General features: G+C 37.2%; 1 protein-coding gene across 2 annotated transcripts; it reads right to left on the bottom strand.

The window, feature by feature from the left end:
* Window positions 1-900: 900 nt before the first annotated feature.
* On the bottom strand, window positions 901-16,472 carry LOC145485997 (general transcription and DNA repair factor IIH helicase subunit XPD-like). 2 transcript variants are annotated; one of them, XM_081464686.1, is made up of 31 exons: window positions 16,364-16,472; window positions 16,195-16,294; window positions 15,946-16,023; window positions 14,055-14,117; window positions 13,839-13,952; window positions 13,460-13,576; window positions 13,023-13,076; window positions 12,383-12,445; window positions 11,734-11,857; window positions 10,311-10,407; window positions 10,036-10,091; window positions 9,869-9,922; window positions 9,321-9,344; window positions 9,032-9,105; window positions 8,394-8,488; window positions 7,676-7,794; window positions 7,102-7,171; window positions 6,727-6,796; window positions 6,455-6,556; window positions 5,906-5,969; window positions 5,507-5,598; window positions 4,959-4,988; window positions 4,762-4,854; window positions 4,555-4,627; window positions 4,053-4,123; window positions 3,750-3,833; window positions 3,330-3,389; window positions 3,162-3,209; window positions 2,900-2,950; window positions 2,302-2,346; window positions 901-1,785 (listed from the first exon to the last, which is right to left on the bottom strand). In XM_081464686.1, the coding sequence occupies exons 1-31, from the start codon at window positions 16,366-16,368 to the stop codon at window positions 1,696-1,698; spliced, it is 2,280 nt and encodes a 759-aa protein (XP_081320812.1). In that variant the 5' UTR covers window positions 16,369-16,472; the 3' UTR covers window positions 901-1,695. The 2 variants fall into 2 exon arrangements, with proteins under 2 accessions (XP_081320812.1, XP_081320813.1); XM_081464687.1 differs by lacking the exons at window positions 15,946-16,023; window positions 16,195-16,294; window positions 16,364-16,472 and adding an exon at window positions 14,601-15,572 and having other exon boundaries at window positions 902-1,785.
* Window positions 16,473-20,537: the final 4,065 nt, after the last annotated feature.

The raw sequence follows: 20,537 nt of genomic DNA on the forward strand, positions 1-20,537 counted from the left end.
TATTCTTACATCTTTCCCACACGCCACGAACACGCCACGCTCTTGGCAGATTCACGCGTGACGGGCCGGGCTGCGTGACGGAGAATGTGAGGCAGTAGAGTCCGGCAATTTTTCTCACGTCGTTGAACGCGCAAAAAGAACCGTATTTTTTTTCTTTCGCGTGTTCCCTCAAGCTCTCTTCGTGCGCGAACAGTTCTTTCGGATTGATTACTATTTCCCTATAATTTACCACAAAGTCTAGTTACACTGAGAACACAAACATAGCATTCCGCGATGAACTTTTTTATCTCACCGAGATAAGTGATGTATTTCCGTATTTCTTTGAATAATAAACCTGGGCGTACAAAAAAAGGAAGATTATTTTAACATAACTTGGTCGCTGGAACTAGTACAAAGTACGATGGACTCTTGTAATTGCGAACTGCGTACGGGAAGAACACATTCGCAAGAAAAAGATACAGAAGGTCCAAATAATGGTTCTGATAATGGTTTTTTTCACAGAAGGCAGAGACAGCAGCGATGTAAGAACCTATCTAGCCGGCGGTTAGGCTAACCTTTGAGTCACACGCGAGAGCGTCCGCAAGAGGAGAGGAGTCTGGTGAAGAGCGCTTCGCCGTTTGCATTTTTGCTCTGCTCGCAGGCCTAGAACCTATTGAACAACTCAACCTGTTTTATCTTTCCTGAAATCAGGAGATAGCAATGAAGGTGATGCCAAGGTTATCGGAAAGCAAACCCAAGATAACGGAATTCTGGTTTGAGCAGTTCGCAAATCCTAGCGTACAAAAGACAAGACCATTCCTCTGGTGCTGACTTGTGAGCTCCCAGGAATAAATGAATGAGTGAAATGCATGAAGGAGGCGTTTTCGAGGCGATGAAAAAAAAGGAACAGGTAGTCGAGGAAATATATTACACCAGCAAATCTTAGTTCTTTAATTGACTTTCATCAGTTTACTGAAAGAAAGAACAAACAACTTTATTTATATCATGATAGGCTACAAAACTGAATAAATGCAACGGGTTAGTCAAGGTAAGCTTGTACGGTACACATGTAAAACGTTCAGCGTGCAAACCGCACAATAACTGACACATGTCTCCTTCAGGGAACTTTTCTTAAATTGTCAATACTGCTTGGGTACCAATTTTTTGAACACAAGGCTAAGTAAATAACCATAACAAACATACGTGTGACAATGTAAACTTTAACAAAGTTATTCTTGATCTATAAGTCGGATGTTTTTTTCCAACTTAGGACAGGCCTATATTTGATAGGTTGTCTGCGCGATTTAGCAACACAGAAAACGGTCAGAACTTTTAAGCTTCATTCACGGTGACATGGAAGCATTTCACATGTCCCTCAGGGACGAACTACAAATTTCACTCTGCCTTGACTATTTTGGCTGCTGCTTTTCGTCCATTATACTTTTATTTTTTTGCATTCATCATTTCGTATTGCAGAAGGGGATAGGAGCGTGTTGTTAGCTGGCCTTCATCCTCACTATAATCAAGTCCTAGCCCAGTGTAGTACGTGAAGGCTTCTCTGCTTTGAACCATTTACGCTTCTTCTATTGCATTTGCTATATATCATTGTATTCGTGAAGATACAATGTGCGTTTTGAGGTCCATCAACGTCAGAAATGAAGGTCGCTTGTAACGGAAGTTTCCTCAAGTTGAAGGTAAGTATCCTCTCTTACAGAATTAGGCAACAGCTGACTGTAGAATTCGTTTCTGAAACTCTTCAGACTCCACTTGTTCAACAGTTAGAAGTGATAAGCCAAGCTGATCCTCCTACAAGGGAGAAACTCAAACGTTTAGCTTGTGCTGTGGACAAATGAGGTGAAAATGGAAAGATCACTAACAGTAAAACTGTCTTGCAGGTAATGGCATTTATTAAACATTCGGTCTCCTCTTTTTATCAGGCATAAACTGACACAAAGCTTGAAACCTCAGTGGCTCTACTCTAAAACAACAGTCGACGAACGTTGACTAAGTTAAAGACAAAGTGATCCAAACAAATCGGACTGTGGTGGAATTAAGATTTGCAAATTGTAATTGCGAGAAAAATTGAAAACTTCTCACGGTTTATGAGACAAAAGAGGGAGAAACATGAAATACAGGAAACGCCAAGTTCTCGAACCTCCAAGAGAAACGAAAATTGGTACGAGAAATAGGGAGTTATAGGGGATAACAACGACTTTTGGGTTTAGTTAATGATAGGCTCAACAAATCGGGATGCCACCGAATGCTCAGCAATGAAATGTATCAAACGAGTGTTGATTTGGGTTTGGCAGAGAGTGAAGTTACCTTGTCAAACGGTTGAGCCATCTGTCTAAGGAATCTCTTGCTGATCTAAGGAAAACAAGCACAAATGAAATATTCGCCTTTAGCTTAGTGCTCACAAGCGGGTATAAACTTTCGCCAGTCGTGCAGTCAAAGTCACACTGAATAATAACGCTATTTTCTATAGCTTTCACTCCGTGACAGATGATGTTAGGGTGACCTGGTAACTGCGGAGATTTGCACACTTGTCACACACAAGTACACACAATATTGGTCGTATGTAAATGAGACAAGATTCACACACAGTTTCACATGACAGTCAAGCAGGCCGCAAAAAAATTCTTAGTACCCAGAGTGGCGTTTCTTCTAACTGACCCGTTACAAGGTCGGTCAACCCGCCAACCAGGCTGCCTCACAGCCTGACCTAACTTGCCTACCCCTGATCAGGTTGCCCGACCCCCTCTGACTAAGTTGCCTGCAGGGTAAGTTAACCAGGCCTTCATCTCTGAATTCCCTGACTTTGTTAACCTACCCCCCTGATCAGGTTGCCCCTACCAAGTTGAAACAAGCACTTTTGAAAAACCCAACCTTCCTTTAATCCCGACTGAAATTAGAATCTAACCTGCACTGCCTCGTCGATGGAAAGGTTGCATACTCCTTCTTTCAGGTACTCCTGAAAAGGCAAGCCACAAAATAATGTCTTAATTAACCAAGCTTTGAACATTTATGATAATTTGTTTATATAGAATGATCTGATCAATCTCTCCTCGGGAAAATCAAAATTTATGCAAACCAGTGATAGTCCGGAAAATTTGAAGGCTGAACTAGTACGTAAATCGACACAAAAATGATTGCTACAGCTGAATGTTTTTCTCCTGGCTTACCTGGATCCATTTTGGCAGTTTACCTCTCTTGTCTACTTTGAAAAACCTCTGCAAAAAAAAAAATTATATATATGGAGTAATCATCATGTCACTCACATCCGTTTTATTTCAAAGGCTCATCATGCAAGAGTTAATAACCTGATTCACTATCACAGTCAGTGTAAGTACCTTGTCAGCAAACACCATGATTCCATAATCAGTTTTTCCTCTGATGGCTCGACCAACACACTGAAAAAATAAACGAGGTTAAAATAGATAAAACCGTTTATTAAAATAAACATTAAAATCGATGTAAAAATTCTACCGTCAGTGAGATCTAAATTTCAGAGCATTTTGCCCTCGACTGCAAAAATCCACTCCCGACGATTCAGAATCCAGTAGTTTTGCCTTAATATGAAGTAAACTAGTTTGCATGTGTGTGTTGATGTACTGTTTTTTCCTTCACGGTATAGTCTGCGACACTTGATTGAAAACCACTCTAAATGTAAGGAGAGATTACACAATTGGTCGTTCTAATAATTAAACAATAATTACAAACAATGTAACTACTTTCAATGGTAGTACAAATAATTCTTTTCACATTTTCACCTGAGCAGCGTGCCTCATGGCGTCAAAGGTAAGGAAATCATTTTCTCTGATGTTAAACTGATCTCTGAGATACTCAAGCCTGGCCTAGAAATCATGACAACAGGCCAATTATTCAATAAGCAAAGAGCATCAAATGAGTTAAAGTAACAAAGATTATCTCAGAGTAATCTTTTATGGGTGAACTAAATATTGTGTCAAGATAACGATCTCTTTAAGGGAAAAAAGTAATAAGCAAACTTTTCACAAACCGACGGAGAAAAGAAAAAATGAAAATGTGGCAAGTTAAAAATTATTTATATTCACCTTTAAAATCCTACTTTGTGTATAAACATAAGGAATACCAAACATAATAACTGCTCTGCCGTAATGATGATCTGTGGAGAAAAAAAACCGTGATTAGGCACATCTTATCATCATGGTTAAAAAACAAATTAAATCAAACTATTTCTTAGATTAAATGGAAGCCTAGTGGACAGAAGATCAGACAGACAGACAGACAGACAGACAGACAGACAGACAGACAGATCAGGGGCGTAGCCAGGATTTTTCAAGAGGGGTGGGGGTCACACTGAGTCAAAGTTAGGGTACTCACCGGATTGTCATGTCGTTTTCGACACCCGTTGTAGGTTGTTCGCTTAAAAAAGGCTTTCAAAAGGGGGATCACGGGCACCCCAGGACCCCCCTGGCTATGCCCCTGCAGATAGATGGATGGACTGAGGGACTGACTGACAGATAGATGGACAGACGGACAGACGATCATACTGATGCAAAAATAAATATGCTAATTAATTAACAATGCTATTACCAAAGTCGATTCCCTCTGAAACTTTTCCTCTGGCTACTGAGAGCAATATGGCTCCTCTCCCATTTTCACAAGCCTGTAACAAAAAAGAAAATATTCCTGTTGATAGGCTTTTTTCAACTTTCCTGTTGTTGTATTGGAGACCTACACTGGCTACAGTCAACTAACCGGGAAAGGAAGAAAGCACACGATAAACACTTTGAAACTTACCCTTTGGTAATTATGAAGAGCTAAACTGGTTTCTGCTGCATCTTGTGTTTCAATGAAGAGCAGTTTATTTCTCTGAATGTTGCTGATAATGCCCTGAAAAATCAAAGGGAAGATGTTAAAATTTTAGGGTCTTAACACTGAATGTTGAGCTTATTATAACGTTCTTGAAAACAAAGAGCAGGTTAAATTTTGTTTACCTGGTCATGCCAGATGGACACAACTGCCTCCTGAAAAAAAAGACCAAAACAAAATATTAATACTGGTTAATTGTGAGGAACACCATTTCACCTGAAAGCCAAGGACTATGGGACAGTGCTTTCCATTTGACCAAAATTTCTGCTTTGAATCCCAGGGTATTTCCAATGGTTTAAAGGACAGCATTTTCTGGAATTTCTATAAAGAGGACAACCTTTTGAGGTACATCCAGATTTTCATAAATCTCATACTGGGATTTTCTGTCCCATTTGACTTTGCTCCTGGAATTTCAGGAATTTTGAGTAGAAACGTTTGCATTTGCCTCCATTTCCAAAGTTCCAAACTTTTGGTCTAATGGAAATCGCATGCGCATGGCATGCGCATGTTTGACAGAGGGCGAGGCTAAAGAACAAGAGAAGGGGGAGGGTGCATCTTCCCCCACCTCTACTCTTCCCCCCTCTTTTCAGTTTGTTTAACTGGTCCTTTGCAAATGACCCATTCAAGCAGTAAAAACCAGTGACGATGAGTTTTTAATGGCAAATCAACTTACCATGTACTGATAACTGACAAAGAAACAAACTATCCCATCAGGCACCACTGCTGACATTTCCACCAATAGGTTACCGTAGTTACGCATGACAGCTATGAATGACATTCAAAATAACATGACCTTCAAATTAGTGCAGTGAAGGAGAAAATCAATCATGACATTGGCTTTTTGTTCACTAAATATTCTTGCGCTTGGTGTTTGACAAGAAGACACCACACTAGACATGTTCACAAGCATTTGATACTTTTTAAGTCTACAAATCCTGTATCGACATACAGGTTTTACCCTCTTGAAATAGCCTGCATCATCTCCCAACCTCTTAACTTCAAGACAAATCCTGTAATCTGATCTCTTAGTCGACCCCAGTAACTTAAAAAAGGGAACATTTGAATAACCTACAAGTATCATCTCTAGTTTCAAACTTTGTTGTAATGGCCACTTGATCATTTCCTCTGCCAACAATCTGCAAAATAATTCCATGTACAAATTATGTAGATCAGCTACTCGCAGTACAGGTATAAGAAAGGAAATCAACCTTTATTACACCCATAACAACAATCTACAATCGTGGACAAAAGTCCTTGGGACACTTATGTAACATAACGGATTATCTGTGTTTTAGAACTGAAGTTTGAAGAAAACGATGCTATATCCTTTATAAATGGGTTGCTGTCTCCCCTCCCCACCCAACACAATGTTGAAAATCACTTGAAATTGCATGTACTAGTTTCAACATTGTATGGGGGTGGGGGCCAAGGTTAGGCAGGTGAAGTTGTATTCGCGCCTGGCGTGTACGCAAAAGCGCAAAAAGTGCAAATTTGTCCCAAGACTTTTGTCCATGATTGTAGATTGTGAATGCTTCTCTACATGCCTATTTGTCATCATGTAAGAATTGGCGGTACTATAATTACTATTACTTATTATTTTGTTGATCTTTGATTCACTTACCATAGGACACAAGCAAATTCTGGCAAGCGTCATTGTGAATGTTGCCATAGTAACTGGTCTAAAATCAAGAATCTTAGGATACATGTCTATTGGCGACAATGTCTGGGGACATAAAAGACCAAATGCAAATCAGGCAAAAGATTTGGATATTCTGACTCAGTATTCAAATGTGAAAAAGGATTATAACATGTTGATCCCTAAAAAAGTAGTATAGACACATTGTGGTTCAAATTCAAAGTGATTTAAGTATTTACTGTCACTTAATGACATACCCCTGACGTGATGACAACTGACTGGAATCTATCAAAAACAGGTTTTATAGCGATGGAAGCATCCATACAACTGAGATTGAAAGAAAGAAAACGCAATGTAGCATCTTACACAACATCATAGCACAATAAATCAAACTGTATGCATAACATAACATTAATACATTTACTTCTTTGACAGTTACTTTGTAACAATTATCACACAGCATTGTAGGCATGCAATGCATGCAGAAGCTGCAACACATGCAGAAGGCTGTGCACCTTTAGCCCAAGGCAAACCAAAAAGTTGCTCATTCTACATACATGTATTGGTGGTGACAAGAAAATCAAAACAATGGCATTCATTTGGTAAATCTAAGCATTGGCATAAAACCTTACCTGAAGTAAAGGATTGGATTTGGTATGGTTGGTGTTCTATCATCAAATGGCTCAATAATAAGGGTGAAACCTGTAGGAAGATAAAAATGATTACCAAACTAAAGGAAGCTTACATGGGCCTTTTCTAAAAATATCATTCATGTGCAGGCTTAGTCTCACATGGATAAAGAAATTATTCAGTCTTAATATTATTCTAGTGGCACGATGCAATTGAGAGTACATGAAGCCAACCTCAGCTTGAATGATGCAATTTTCTAGAACTAAAGAAACCTAGCAATCTTACTTCTGAGGCAAATGGAAACTATGTTACAGATTACAAGCAAAGGAAAAACCAATGTATATTGGCACTTTTTCCTATATTTGTGTCTAATTAGACACATTTTAGCTTTGAAATTTGTTGCATGGCATGTGCAGCTTGTACTTAGAACAAAGGATGTGGTAAATGCTTGCATCCTAAATAAGAGACTTAAACTGCAGTTTTAAAAATATTAAGGTATTTTTATGGAAAGGTCTATTGGAGTTTTAGAACATGAAATGAAAATTCAACCAGTAAAATGCAAAATGTGCATCGTACCTTTGCTGTAGGTGCTCACAAGAGTTGCAAAATTGGCAATCAATGTCAGGGGGCCATAGTCTTGAACATCAGGAAGTTCCAAAGTGTACAGCAAAGAACTCAGCCTCTCAGCACAGAATCTTTAAAATCAAAGATAAAGGCATATATTATAAGTGTGTGTAGAGTTACAAAGATTGACCACTTGTATCTGTTCAATACCTCTTATTTGGGTTAAAAGCTATGGTTTTTTGAAATATTGATTTCAGTTATAAAGTATCCCTTTAAACTTTGTACACTGGTGTTCACTCCTAGTAAATATATGGATTTATGAAACTGTCTTACTACAAAAAGGATAAACCAAAAGGAAATGAGGAGAACTATTAACTTAAGAAGGAAAGAGTAAAACTAGCTAATAATTTAAACCATGCATTGTTGCTGGGTGCAATATTTATGACTTAGTATGAAATCTCACAGTATTTGGAACTTGATGATGCCAAAACAACCATATTTTGACAGAAATGATTTCCCTCCAACATTTACACTTTTCTGTTTTACTTTCAGTAATGTTTAAATATCTTTCTCACTTTATTTGTTTTACTTTTGATTACTCTTTAAAGTTTCACAGATTATTTTATTGTAACCTTTAGTTAATTACTCTTGGAGTTACAGAGAGATCTAGAGAGCAGCAGTGACAAAACCCAAAAAGCCCCTGGTCTAGTGATTAAAAATTGTAACATACCTAAGAGGTTTCCTTTCAATACAGACTTGCTGATAAACATGCTGTAGAAAAGATGGAGGGCTTTCCTGTACCACATGCTGTACTCTCAGCCTGGTCTGCAGAGAAAATGTATGTAGGTCAATCTCTCTCTCCTCTGCAGAAGCTCAAAGGTTTTTTTTTCAGGTGGGGAGAATCCGCTGTGCGATATGAGTGCAGGCAGAGGGTTACATGAAGGGTGAAAGAAGAAGGTGATTGATCCATTCAACTTTGTGACTGCGCTCACCTCCCACAGCAAATTTTACAACAAATGTTTCAAACTTCTGTGGAGGAGAGAGGGTCAAACTCACTCACTTAGTGTGAGTAAAAAAAGTTGAAAATATGTACAAATGTTAAATAAAAATCTTTTAACCTGTACTTTTTCATATAAATTATTTTGATTTCTTGTTTCTAAAATCTAACTTAGTTTTCACAACAAGACAAACCTATGCTAGCTACAATGAAAATTAAAGGGAATGATATCTCTGTGTTTAGTGCAGTCATGTACATGACGGTACCATTTATTAAAGTGAGTTGGAGCTTGACTTTTGGTTACTAAACATCATTATTATTTAATAGACTTACAATATTTAGTAAAAAGTGAAACATCATGTAGATACAACCTTTAAGTACTCAATGAATCGTCTCATGAAATTCACAAAATGTTCAGCTTGTCTAATATTTCCAGGCACTGCCTCTGAAAAGAAAAATATTGTAGTATAATTTTTATTTTAACATTACGTTCAATATTAACTTAAGAAAACGATTAATACTAACCACTAAAGACAATAAGAACAATAATTATTATTAATGATTAAAATCAACAATTTTCTTGAATAAAAGACACAGTGAAAAATGACTGACATACAAATTAGATTGACTCAAAGTTAAATAATCAAGGGCCACAGATACCTTCCAAGATTTCATCGGGTAATACTACAAAACAAAATAAAATATTAATACCTCAATCAAGTTGGCTGCAAGTTATGGGCTTTAACAAAAACCATTACCATCCAGTGATAAGAAGAAGATTTAACAAAACAAATGTGGAGTTGTGTTATGAAAATTAACCATAATTTGTTTCGGATACATTTTATACATGATCAATTAAAGCTTAGCTTTTGTAATTAAATTATAGTTACTGTACCATACAAATAATTCACAAAGGGATATGTCAATGTGAGCATCAGATCCTAAAAAAAGATACACTCTGTCTAGACCTATATTTATTTTTATGGATCTGTTCTGCGTAGATCCACAAAAGTGATACTGACATGTCTGCCTATATGTCTTTACTTACTGACTCAAACTAATCTGTCAAAAAATGAAGGCATTTTTGAAGAGCACACAGCAAGTTTTAAGATATTTTTCATTATATTATTGATTGACAAAAGTTATCCTGAAATTTCAAAGCATTCAGAAAAGCTAAATAAACGTCAAAATGCTAAATTTTGTTGTACCTGGATTAGCTAATACCACGTCAGTTTCTCTTGCAACACTTGCATCTCGTAAACCTAAAATCAATTTCACAGCAACGAAACATCAAATTATGAATTTAGGGAAGACAGAAATTTAGACGGACAGCTAACATCAGAGATAAATAAAATCAAAAAGGATGTAATCATACCCTGAACTAGTCTGTTGTATTCCTGCCTTAGTTTGTCAGCATCTCTAAGTTTGAGACTTGAAACAACAGAATAAAAAAATAGTTAAAAAAAACTAAGTAATTTACTAAATGATGTCAAGATATATTGTATATTGGTTGATGAGAGAAAACAATGGGACTAATTCATCAAACAAATGGTACCTGTATCTCTAAGATTCTAATATTGATCATTATAGTCTTGAAATTCAACCTAACACAAACAATTTGTTATACAGGCAACAAACTGTTCAACTCACTTCTTCACAGTTCTAGCCAATGACTCAACATTGGTATGACTTCTGTCTAAAGTTCGTCTTGATATTTTCACACTCAGAGATTCAATACACACATTATCTGCAAAATAAGGTATCAATAAAAAAATGATATAATTTAGTATAAGTAGTTCATAATTATTATATTCTTGACTTGCCTAGCTTTTAAAATATGGTTAGTCACAATGACCTCTTAAGGTCATTCCACTGAAATAGAACCTGCGATGAGATTTTTGTGAAACTTTGCCTATCAGTTGTTTATATTATAGGAACTTAAATTTTGAAATAAAAATGAGGGGTCCCCATGTTCGTTTAGGAGCAAAAGCATCTTGTTTATACCCATATAAATCCTTATAATAGCACCATGATTGCAGTCACGATTGCTTGCTAAATTCACATTTCCGACAATTGCTTCTTGTTCTACACTGAGAATTGGTCCATATTTATTTTACACAGAGAAATTTATTACTCAATTCAAAACAACAGGAAAAAATGATAGGTCACCATACTCGTTTGCAAGAAAATGATGATTTACCTCTATGGCAAGGTCCAGCTGTTAAGAAAAAGCCGCCATTTTTTAATGAGCATGTGCTAATCACGCGTGAAATTATGTGCAGTAGGGATGCGCAATGCAATACAGGGGAATGACCTTAAACATGTCTTGTTCATGTCTCAGTTTGTACATAACTGTAATTTATTGTCATGCATGTTCAGTGAATATCATTTAATGTTTTGTCAACATCCACACAAGAGCAGCGGCAAATACACTCTCTAAGTACATAAAGTGTATAGCCATGGATGCAATGCACAAGAAACAATAATTATTACAGTAACGAAACTCAAACCATGAACACTTGACATTTTTTGTACACTTTTTGGTAGACTATAGACTGAGGGCTCTTTGTGTTCTAAACAAAAGTATTGGCATTTTTACACTGTAAAAATTCTCTTCTAGTACATAACACATGTATGAAGTGCCTTCAGTCTATAGTCACCAAAAAAAATGTTCAAGAAAATGTCAAGTGTTCATGGCTCAAGGGCTGATACTGTAAATCTAACTTGTACTGGCCCTTTATAATGTTAAACCTAAATAACTTAATGCTTTAAATTAGAATCATTCTATCTAGCTGTAAATTTTTGAAAACCATCTAAATTCTCTGTTGAGAGGCTAACAAACATACTAGATACAGTATAAAATCTGCATACCTCAAGTGGATCTTTTTTGCGTCAAATTATTTGTTAGCAGTCATGAGTTAACAGTAAGAATAATGTAAACTTAGAGATGAATGATGTTATCTGTTAATAGTCAATATATGGATTATGCATACTTGTGCACTTGTAGGATGACTGGTCTGAAACAATTTAAGTTATAAAATGTTGATTGCTCTTTAAAAGTGACATTCCCTACCAATGTTGTGTGCTTCATCAAAGACAACAACTGAAGTCTTCTCCAGTTCTTTGGACACAAGGTCAGCGATTTTAGGATCCAAGAGGTAATGATAACTGTACACGACTATGTTGGCGTGATAAATCTAAAAGCAGAGGCAGAAGATCTTGTATTAGTAAGTCAGAATGAGAGAGAGCTTTTAACTGTCTACTTTTAATAAATTATCATCATGTACATGTATGTCACAATTCGATATAATTGTCCAAAAATCAAGATGTTGGACAAAAAAACTGAAAGTAATTAATTACTGATGGATTACTTATTATTTCATTAATAAATTAAACTGAATTGAAAGTTGATGCTAATTCTGAATTTAGCTTGATCCTGCTTTCAACGGGAGCCAAAATTGAGAAAATTCTCCCCCACCGCCCTACCCCCTACACCCTACCCATCTCTTCTAACAGATCCAAGTTTGAGTCCTACTTGGGTTGTGTTCTTACTGAACCATCACTCCTGTGTCCCTAACCCCTCTTTTCTGTATGGCTTTTCTGAGCTAGGGTACTTAAGGTTACTGACAGAAGAACTTATTTTTTGCAAAAATGTACAATGTACAAAAAATGAGATACCAACATTTGTTTGGACAATTTTTCATCTTTAAGATAGTACTTACTGTGTATCTTGCCAAATAATATGGACACCACCCCTTGTTCTTGCCAACTTCTTTTAGATCACCCTTAAAAAACATACACTTTAGCATGCATGCCAGTACATCTGTCAATAATAATTATTGCATAATTGAACCTGTTTGATTGTTACCTTGCATGGCTATCTTCAGGGATAAAACTTAACGTCAGTGCCTACTGGCCAGCCAGACCAGCATACTTGATTTCTTAGTCACCCAGGCCCAAATAAAGTAGATCTGGATTTTTTGTAGGTCTAGGTACATCTCACAGCTTTTGAAAAGGCTTTAACTAAAGGGAGAGAACTCAAAAAGTTGAATCTGACTTTTCAACACATGGAACAAAACATAGCGTCTTCATGGAAAACCAGCCACAGGCTTCTTCCAACTGCTTTGAAATGTTTGTGAGCTTTTGTTATTATGATGCATAATTTCTGTTCACTTCCTAAACATAGTCCTTATTCCTGTTTTGTTTTTGTGTGAGTCAGCCTCCAAGACTTTCCCAGTGACAGAAACCACTTACTGAGAATTCTTGTGTTCCACCTGAATAATAAACATTTTCCCAAATCATTTCTATGATCGTAGTATAAAAAAGACAGTAAATTATCATCAATGTGTAAAAATCCCTCACTAGATTATACACTCCAGGAGCAAGCTTCTCCTCCTTACCATGAGCATCAAAAGCCTGCGGCACAAACAGAACAACCACTGATAAATTAACTGATCGTGTTGTCATGATTATAATCATCTACTAGATAATTTACCATATTTTTATTTGTAAAATTTACAGAATTACAGAGCTCAATAAGCCAATTTTAATACATGTATGTTTGTATGTGATTTATTTTTATAATTTGTTGCCTCAGAGCCAATAATCAGTGGCAGACTTAGGAGAGGGGCCCAGGGGGCCTGGTCCCCCCTCATTTTGGGTAAAAAAAAAATCGTAGAAGGAAAAAAAGCTGGCAGAGCAAGCAACCCCCCCCCCCCCTCTCCCCTCCTCCCTTTAGCTCAAGGTCTGGATCTGCCACTGCTACTATCATTTGACCAACAAAATTAATTGATCAGTACCTCATAAAGTGCACAGACAGGGACTGTATTGTCTTCCTTATGTTTCAAACGTACATAAGATGCAGTCAAACTCAGACACTTCCCATCTACTTTCTTTCCTTCTCTTTCTGCACTCACCTGTGAAAATTGAGTATATATAATATTATTATAGCTTAATATACATAACACCTATTGTAGACAATTTATCCTGAGATGGATAAATCGTCCTCTAATATAAATTTGGCATGGGAAAAATTTTCTCTCACATAAGTTTGGACAGTGAAAATGAGGCATACACAAAAAAACATACTATCGAGGAGGTCAGAACATTGTGTTGCATTAATGGATTCAATTTTACTACCATGGAATAAACATATAAACAATTTTCAAGCATACTTACCTCAGGATGAATACAGAGATTCTTTCTGGAGCTCAGTCCTAAGCCCAAAAGTTTGGGTTTCTGTCCAGTTTCCTTCTCATAATATTCTAAAAGAACCTTTAGTTCTTCAAGAACCTGCAATAAATTATTGATACCACAAAAATATTAGTCAATAGGTAGAACATGAAATCTGAGCCACAACACTGTAATTATTGTAACAGTTACATATAGTTTTACCTTCTCTAATTCTGGAACAGTACGGGAGCAGTAGATGAGTTTAGACAGCTCAAGAGGCTTGGCCTAATGGCAAGGAATAATGCAGAGAATAATAATTTGCAAGCCAGGCATGAGAAGTTGGTTGGTATACAATGAATGATATAATAGAGAAGCTCTATGGTCTAGACACACTATGCAGCAAGTCACTGTGACATGTTTCTGTGACAAACTGTTCCATGTGTGTTGTTTCCAAAACAAGTGAATGAATGAATGAATGAATGAATACCTTTATTTAAATGTCAAACTAAAATAGCAGTAAATAACCACTAAATGGGGACACTAATAGTGGCTGTGGCACAAAACAGCAGCAAGTTGCAATGACAATTCGTTTTGTGTGACATGGGGAGTTTTTGAGAAAATCTTTGTCCCTGCAATAAGTTGCACAAATTTAAACCAGTTTGAATGTATATAACTTGTTGCAAGGAAAGAAATTTTGTTGCAGGGACAAATATAATTTTCACAAAAATTTTCCATGTGATTGTCACACAAAGTGAATTCTGGCTGCACCTTGTAGCATGCAGGATAAACTGAGGAAATATTGCACAATTTGTATTTGATGTAAAGCATCCTGGCATCTTTGGAGCCTCCATAAGATTTTCCTCCCTGCAAATTGCCACCTGGTCCACTGCAAATCTAGCAAACCATCATTCTTACTCCACAGGCTGCATACAGTGCAGCTCAGATATATGCGAACTACGCATACGCGTATTATACGAGCGTATTTTGCATATACACGTATATTAATACGCGCACATATACGCGTATATACGCGCACATATGCGCATGTATACGTGTGTATATGTCTCTTTGTTATGCATTCCCACAAGTTTCTTTATGTGAAGCAGTGTTTGTCAAACAAAGGACATTACATTTCTGGGAATGAAAAAGGCTTCAAAGCGAAATTTGCATGTTGTTAAAACGTCCTGCCAATCAATGAAAGCTATCATATTTCAAGTTTTCGATCACTTCGCAACTTCGCCAACAAAGTACCGTTTATTAACACTTGCTTGATCTTAAACCAAAAATGGGAAGAAAATTGAAACAGTCGCTTGAACTTCCTATTTTAACACGTGAACTTAATGTTTTTACAAGTAAAGATCTGTGTTTCGGCACGTGTCGGCAAGTCGTTTGCGAAATGTTTGTCTGAATTAAGCATTCTGAAGATCCTCGTCGAAAAAATGATATCTCTGGTTTTATTTGACACAAATCATTCATTCAAACGGTAAAATGCTCTTTCTTTAGCCAAATAATTGTTTATCAAAGTTTTTTCTTCAAGGAAAAGTTCTGTGTTTCGGCACACATTTCCAAGTCGCAAGCTTGCTTGGACCGTGTTTACTTTGTGTCGAAAAAAAGTTATCATTCAGGTGTGTTTGCTCCATGAAGATGGGATTGTTGAAGCGTGTAGGTTCTATTTGACAAAAAAAAACCCAGTAAATTTGTGATATAACGGCAAAATACTCTCTCTTTTAATTATATTCAGTCAGTTAATTTTCTGTCAAGTGCCCAATTGCAAAATGTTAGTTTCAGCCAACATTTTGCCAATAACTCTAGTTTGAAGGCATACGCATATTCAAAATAGAGAAAATTCTTTCTCGCTCTGTGGCAAGCTGTCAAGCCATTGAAAACCGCAATGACCTGTTAAGAAAAGAAAAAACAATAGGTTAGCTCATACATACTAATCAGGCATATGCGTATATACTGTATACGCGTATGTGCGTATATGCATATGCGTACACGTATACGCGTATTGGGCTGATGCGAATTACGCGTATATTTTGGTTTGGATATATCTGAGCTGCACTGTAGATATACAATGTACGGGTATATCATAAATATGTTTCCACAATGTTACCATAATATAGGCTACAATCAAGGACAGTAGGGAAATAGTTTTGCCAGTTCCAGAAGGCATTTCCAAAAGACAATGACCCTAAGAAGAAAAATGGGAGAAATACTTAAAAAAGACCAGCATAACGAATGCGTAGGTACGAAGAAAATGTCTCACTGAAAGTCGCCCAGCAAAGAACTTTGGCAACCTCCATTTAAGCTTAACAGTAGCGCAGCATGTAATATTTTAGGAGCATTGTCTACAGTTTCCTACCTTAGCATCAAGAGTTCTTTTCAACTCCGTCATGTACGAATACTGCTCGGGATAAATGTAGTCGTACGGAAAGTATACTAGAAGACCGTCGATATTCAGCCTGAAATAACAAGAAACAGCTGAATGATTTGATCATTTATAAAATAATGTACTGTTTAAAAGGCTATACTTCATTTTGTTCTTGGTTTGCGTAGCTAACACATGGAAAATAGAGAGACATATTCACTAAAAAGTTCTTCTTGATCCGCCATGTTGTGTTTTTGTCTTTTGTGCGCACGCTTTATTCGGTTGTACGCTATTAGGACATCGTGGGTTCGTATGACTCTCTCCTTCTGCATTCGAACTTTTTGTCTACTTTACGTCCCCCCCCCCCCAAAAAAAATAAATAAATAAATAAATAAATGAATGAATGAATGAATGAATAAAGAACGCTTTATAAAGACGTTTTCGCGATAAAACAAGGCAGAAAGTATAGCAAGACTGTAACAAGAAGGACTTTTTTCCAAAATGTACTCCTAGAATTCGGGTGATCTGATTGGTGGAAGATAACAAAAGAACTTGTTTTATGTTAATAATTAAATTTGTGGAGAGATTATAAATCGAAACATGCCGCATAACTTACACATGAAAAGTTCGTGACTTCTCGCAGGAAGTTGAGGGAGGCCGCCGGTGACAATACATTTTACAAAAGTAGAATTCCAAAATAAGTGAATCATAACCTTTTCATGAGCGCCATTCGACCAAATCACTCACGAATCAACTTGGAGAAGAGGAAACCACAGAGATTTTACCAAGATGAATGGAGTGAACGAAACAGACGATGCAAAATTAGAGCAGCAACGTCGTGTGAATTTTAGCGATGAACTAGACTCGAGAGAATTTTTCCATGAAGACATAGTTGGTGGTGATAAGCGTGCCAGCGAAAAAAGCAACAAGATCCCTGTTATACAACGCGAGGGAGCAACGATCGCCGAGAGACAAGTGGATCTCCAGAACGCCATTGCCTGGCTTCGAAGAGAACTTCAAGAAATGCAGTCACAAGACAGAGACCTTGCTCGGCAACATGACGAGCTTTGCTCAGGAAAAAAATCTATGCAAATTAGGTTAATAATAAGCCATGGGTGTGTTGAATCCACCCATGGCTTATTATTAACTGTAACTGAAGATCGAAGTTCGCAAGTTTTGTACGATCGAGGTGTTATTTGTCACATTTGCGGTAACACATAATGACACTAATTTAGTTACAAAGCCCATCCAGCGGCATTATTTTTCTCATGCGGTCCGCAGCTTTGTATATTGTCACGTTTCATGAAATGGCCGTAATAATATCTATTAAATGTCCTGAAATCTCAAGTTAACATATAAGACTGAGGTAAGATATTTCCAAACTTTCGTGTTCGCGGAACAAATACCGCTAGCAGACCAGTTCCCTATGGAGAAAGAAAAAAAGAGGCAGATATTATGTTAAGCACGAAGATGATTCCTTTCTCAAAATATTGAAACAACTCAAAATACGGACCTCTCAAAGAAGGCAAGAAATGCTGGGGTGCAAGCAAGTGAAATAAATAAAGCAGAAAAGGTTAGCATTATTATTCTGCTCGACAGATAACAACAGTTCAATCAAGAACTGACTACCCAAGTAAGACGGAATTAGCTAAAGCGCGAGGTTAATATTCTGCCCGACAGATAACAACAGCTCAGTAAGAACTGACTACCCAAGTAAGACAGAATAAGCTGGCGCGCGAAGTTAATATTCTGCTCGACAGATAACAACAGCTCAATAAGAACTGACTACCCAAGCAAGACAGAATGAGCTAGTGCGTCAGGTTTATATTCTGCTCGACAGATAACAACAGCTCAATAAAGAACTGACTACCCAAGCAAGACAGAACAAGTTAAGCCGAGTTAAGCATGTATTTGGCGCAAGGTGAATCAGATAATTCGCTTCATTGCGACATATGACAACCGTTCTCTACAGAACTCTTTTCTCTGGTTTAGGCTAGATAGGTACGCAAATATGAGAGCTCTCTGATCTGATATCAGCATATTTAATAATTTCAGTGCAACTTACCACTGCAGTCTTTTCCTTGTTCCATGGCATTGTGGATCGGAGGATTGATGGCAATGCCGTGCGGAAATTTCCCGCCAAAAATAATTTAGTCCGACATGAACAATGATCATCGAGACACAAAAACACCAAATGCATGCCTCGTTGTCTTAACCCAAGAAAACGTCATTTATTCCAAGACCTGGCTTTGAGGATTCGCACTCGTCTATACTAGCTATATAGCTAGAAAAAATAATATTGCAAGGTAAACTGCGATATCTTGACATCATTCTAACATAAGAATGTGGCTCAAACAAAACATAGAATGTACTCGAAGTCGTAGTCATCAATCGAAAGTGCCGTGCGCCATGTATCCCCATTTCGCTATGCCAAAATTAAGACTAACGATATAGTAATTACTGATTTCAATCTTGTTCGGCATTCATACATATGTTACCACAGTAGATTTCTACTGGCGGCTTTCGCCATAATTGTTCATAATTATTTTGGTACAAACCGGCTTCCCTTGACGCGACGGTGTTGGCAATGTTTCCACACAGAAAAATGTCATAAAATTATAACCATCTCTTTTAAGCCCCACAGTGAGCTATTCTGGCGGTTTAGCAAGGAAAGTACCGTAACAAAGATGCGACAAACGCATCACTGGCTTCAAGCATGTTCGCAAAGGCAAAACTGCGTGATAAATAAAAGCAAGTATCGGGTCCTGTTTCATGTTACATTTCCTGGCGTGCGATGATAAGTCGTGTACAAGATTAAAAGACCTCCTGGACAGAATTTTTTTAGAGGGTAAAGCTCCTCATGGATAGCTCTTCGGAAAAGGATTAAGAACATGGCGAAAATGGACGGAGATGAAATGAATGATTCGGGAATAACAGAGAGCTTTGATTCTGGATTCAGTACAATGTAAACACTAAACTGAATTATAGGTACAGCGAACGTGCGACCGTATCTGGCCCATGCATGGGCGGCTGTTTTCTAATCATAAACGCCGATAGATCAAATATTTACTTAAATGTGGACACTTAGTGGCACAGCAAGCGATTTTCCTTATAACTTGCGGTTTTTCGGTGAGAACAGAGACTACATAAAGCAATTTCTAATTCATAACAATATTTATTTTGCGGCGTCCGATTCAACAACATCTTCGAGAATAATTCGTCGTGGTAATTCGTCGCTTTACTAACCTAACAACAAATTTACTTTATGCAAACAAAATTTCACGGTATTCTAATCCGCTTAAAACCTTTTCCAACTATTTCGAAAGAACACAAATGATCACGTACAAAATTTTCAGTGGTAAGAGATAGAAGTAACCCGCAAATGTAATCAAATCATTTCGGTCTTGCTTTGACGGTATGTAAAGAACCATTCCAATATTGTCAAAAGGTTCAAATCATCATATTTTAATATTGATGAGTTTTTGAATAAATAGTTTTTAGATAGAAGTAATGATCCTTAGCCAAGGTTAATAGCTTGAGATAAATATGCAGAAGAGAGTATTTTAGTAAAAGTGTACAATTTGTTTCTTGATGAAAGTGAAATAAAGAAAAATTGTTAGGCTTAATAACATTTTATTACTTATTTTATTTTTATTTTTTGATGCGTGACCTCTTTCAAGAACCTGAAAAAAAGGTAAATTCAATTTTTTATCGAGGCAATTGCCTTGGTTTGCCTTTACCAACAACGGCCCTGACACAGCAAAACATAACCTGATGAAGCGCGTAAGATATGTTTGCGAAAGGCGAGTCTGTTTTACGGTAACTATCATATGCTAGAACCCTCTAAAATAAATTGAAGTCAAAACAATTTTTCCCCTTTCCGCCGCAGTTCAAATCACCAATCAGATTATTTGTACAGGGTTGATCTGCTTATCGTCCGGAATTAAAGCGGAAGTGTTAGATCAAATTTGGCGTCATTTTCCATGTCTATATATCTTGCCTCCCCGTTTATCAGTTTGAGTGCTTGAGCATTTTCGTGAAAGAAGAGAAAAGGTCAGCTGCGAGTGAGCAACACCCGAATAAACACAAAATAGCACGACTTGGGTTGAAGTAGCTGCGGGAACTTTCTCTGAGTATGGGTCCTATGAGAAGATTTGGTACGGTTGAATCCAGAAGATTCCTCACCCTGCGGCTGAAATTTCATCTATGAATCAACGGAAGGCCGTGACTAACTGATTGTTCCGGCTGCTTTTGTGATAGCGTGTGACCTGTGAACCATTGAGGTGAACAAACCCTGACTAGCTAATATAGGATAAGAAAAAAGAGGCGGGGCGAGG

This window comes from Orbicella franksi, chromosome 4 (assembly GCF_964199315.1).
Source record: "Orbicella franksi chromosome 4, jaOrbFran1.1, whole genome shotgun sequence".
NCBI classification, from domain to species: domain Eukaryota; kingdom Metazoa; phylum Cnidaria; class Anthozoa; order Scleractinia; family Merulinidae; genus Orbicella; species Orbicella franksi.

Coding starts and splice junctions, on each gene's coding strand:
- LOC145485997 (XM_081464686.1), bottom strand. Junction 7,172..7,675: donor TGTGAGCACCTACAGCAAAG/GTACGATGCACA, acceptor ATCTTCCTACAG/GTTTCACCCTTATTATTGAG. Junction 2,951..3,161: donor AACTGCCAAAATGGATCCAG/GTAAGCCAGGAG, acceptor TTGCCTTTTCAG/GAGTACCTGAAAGAAGGAGT.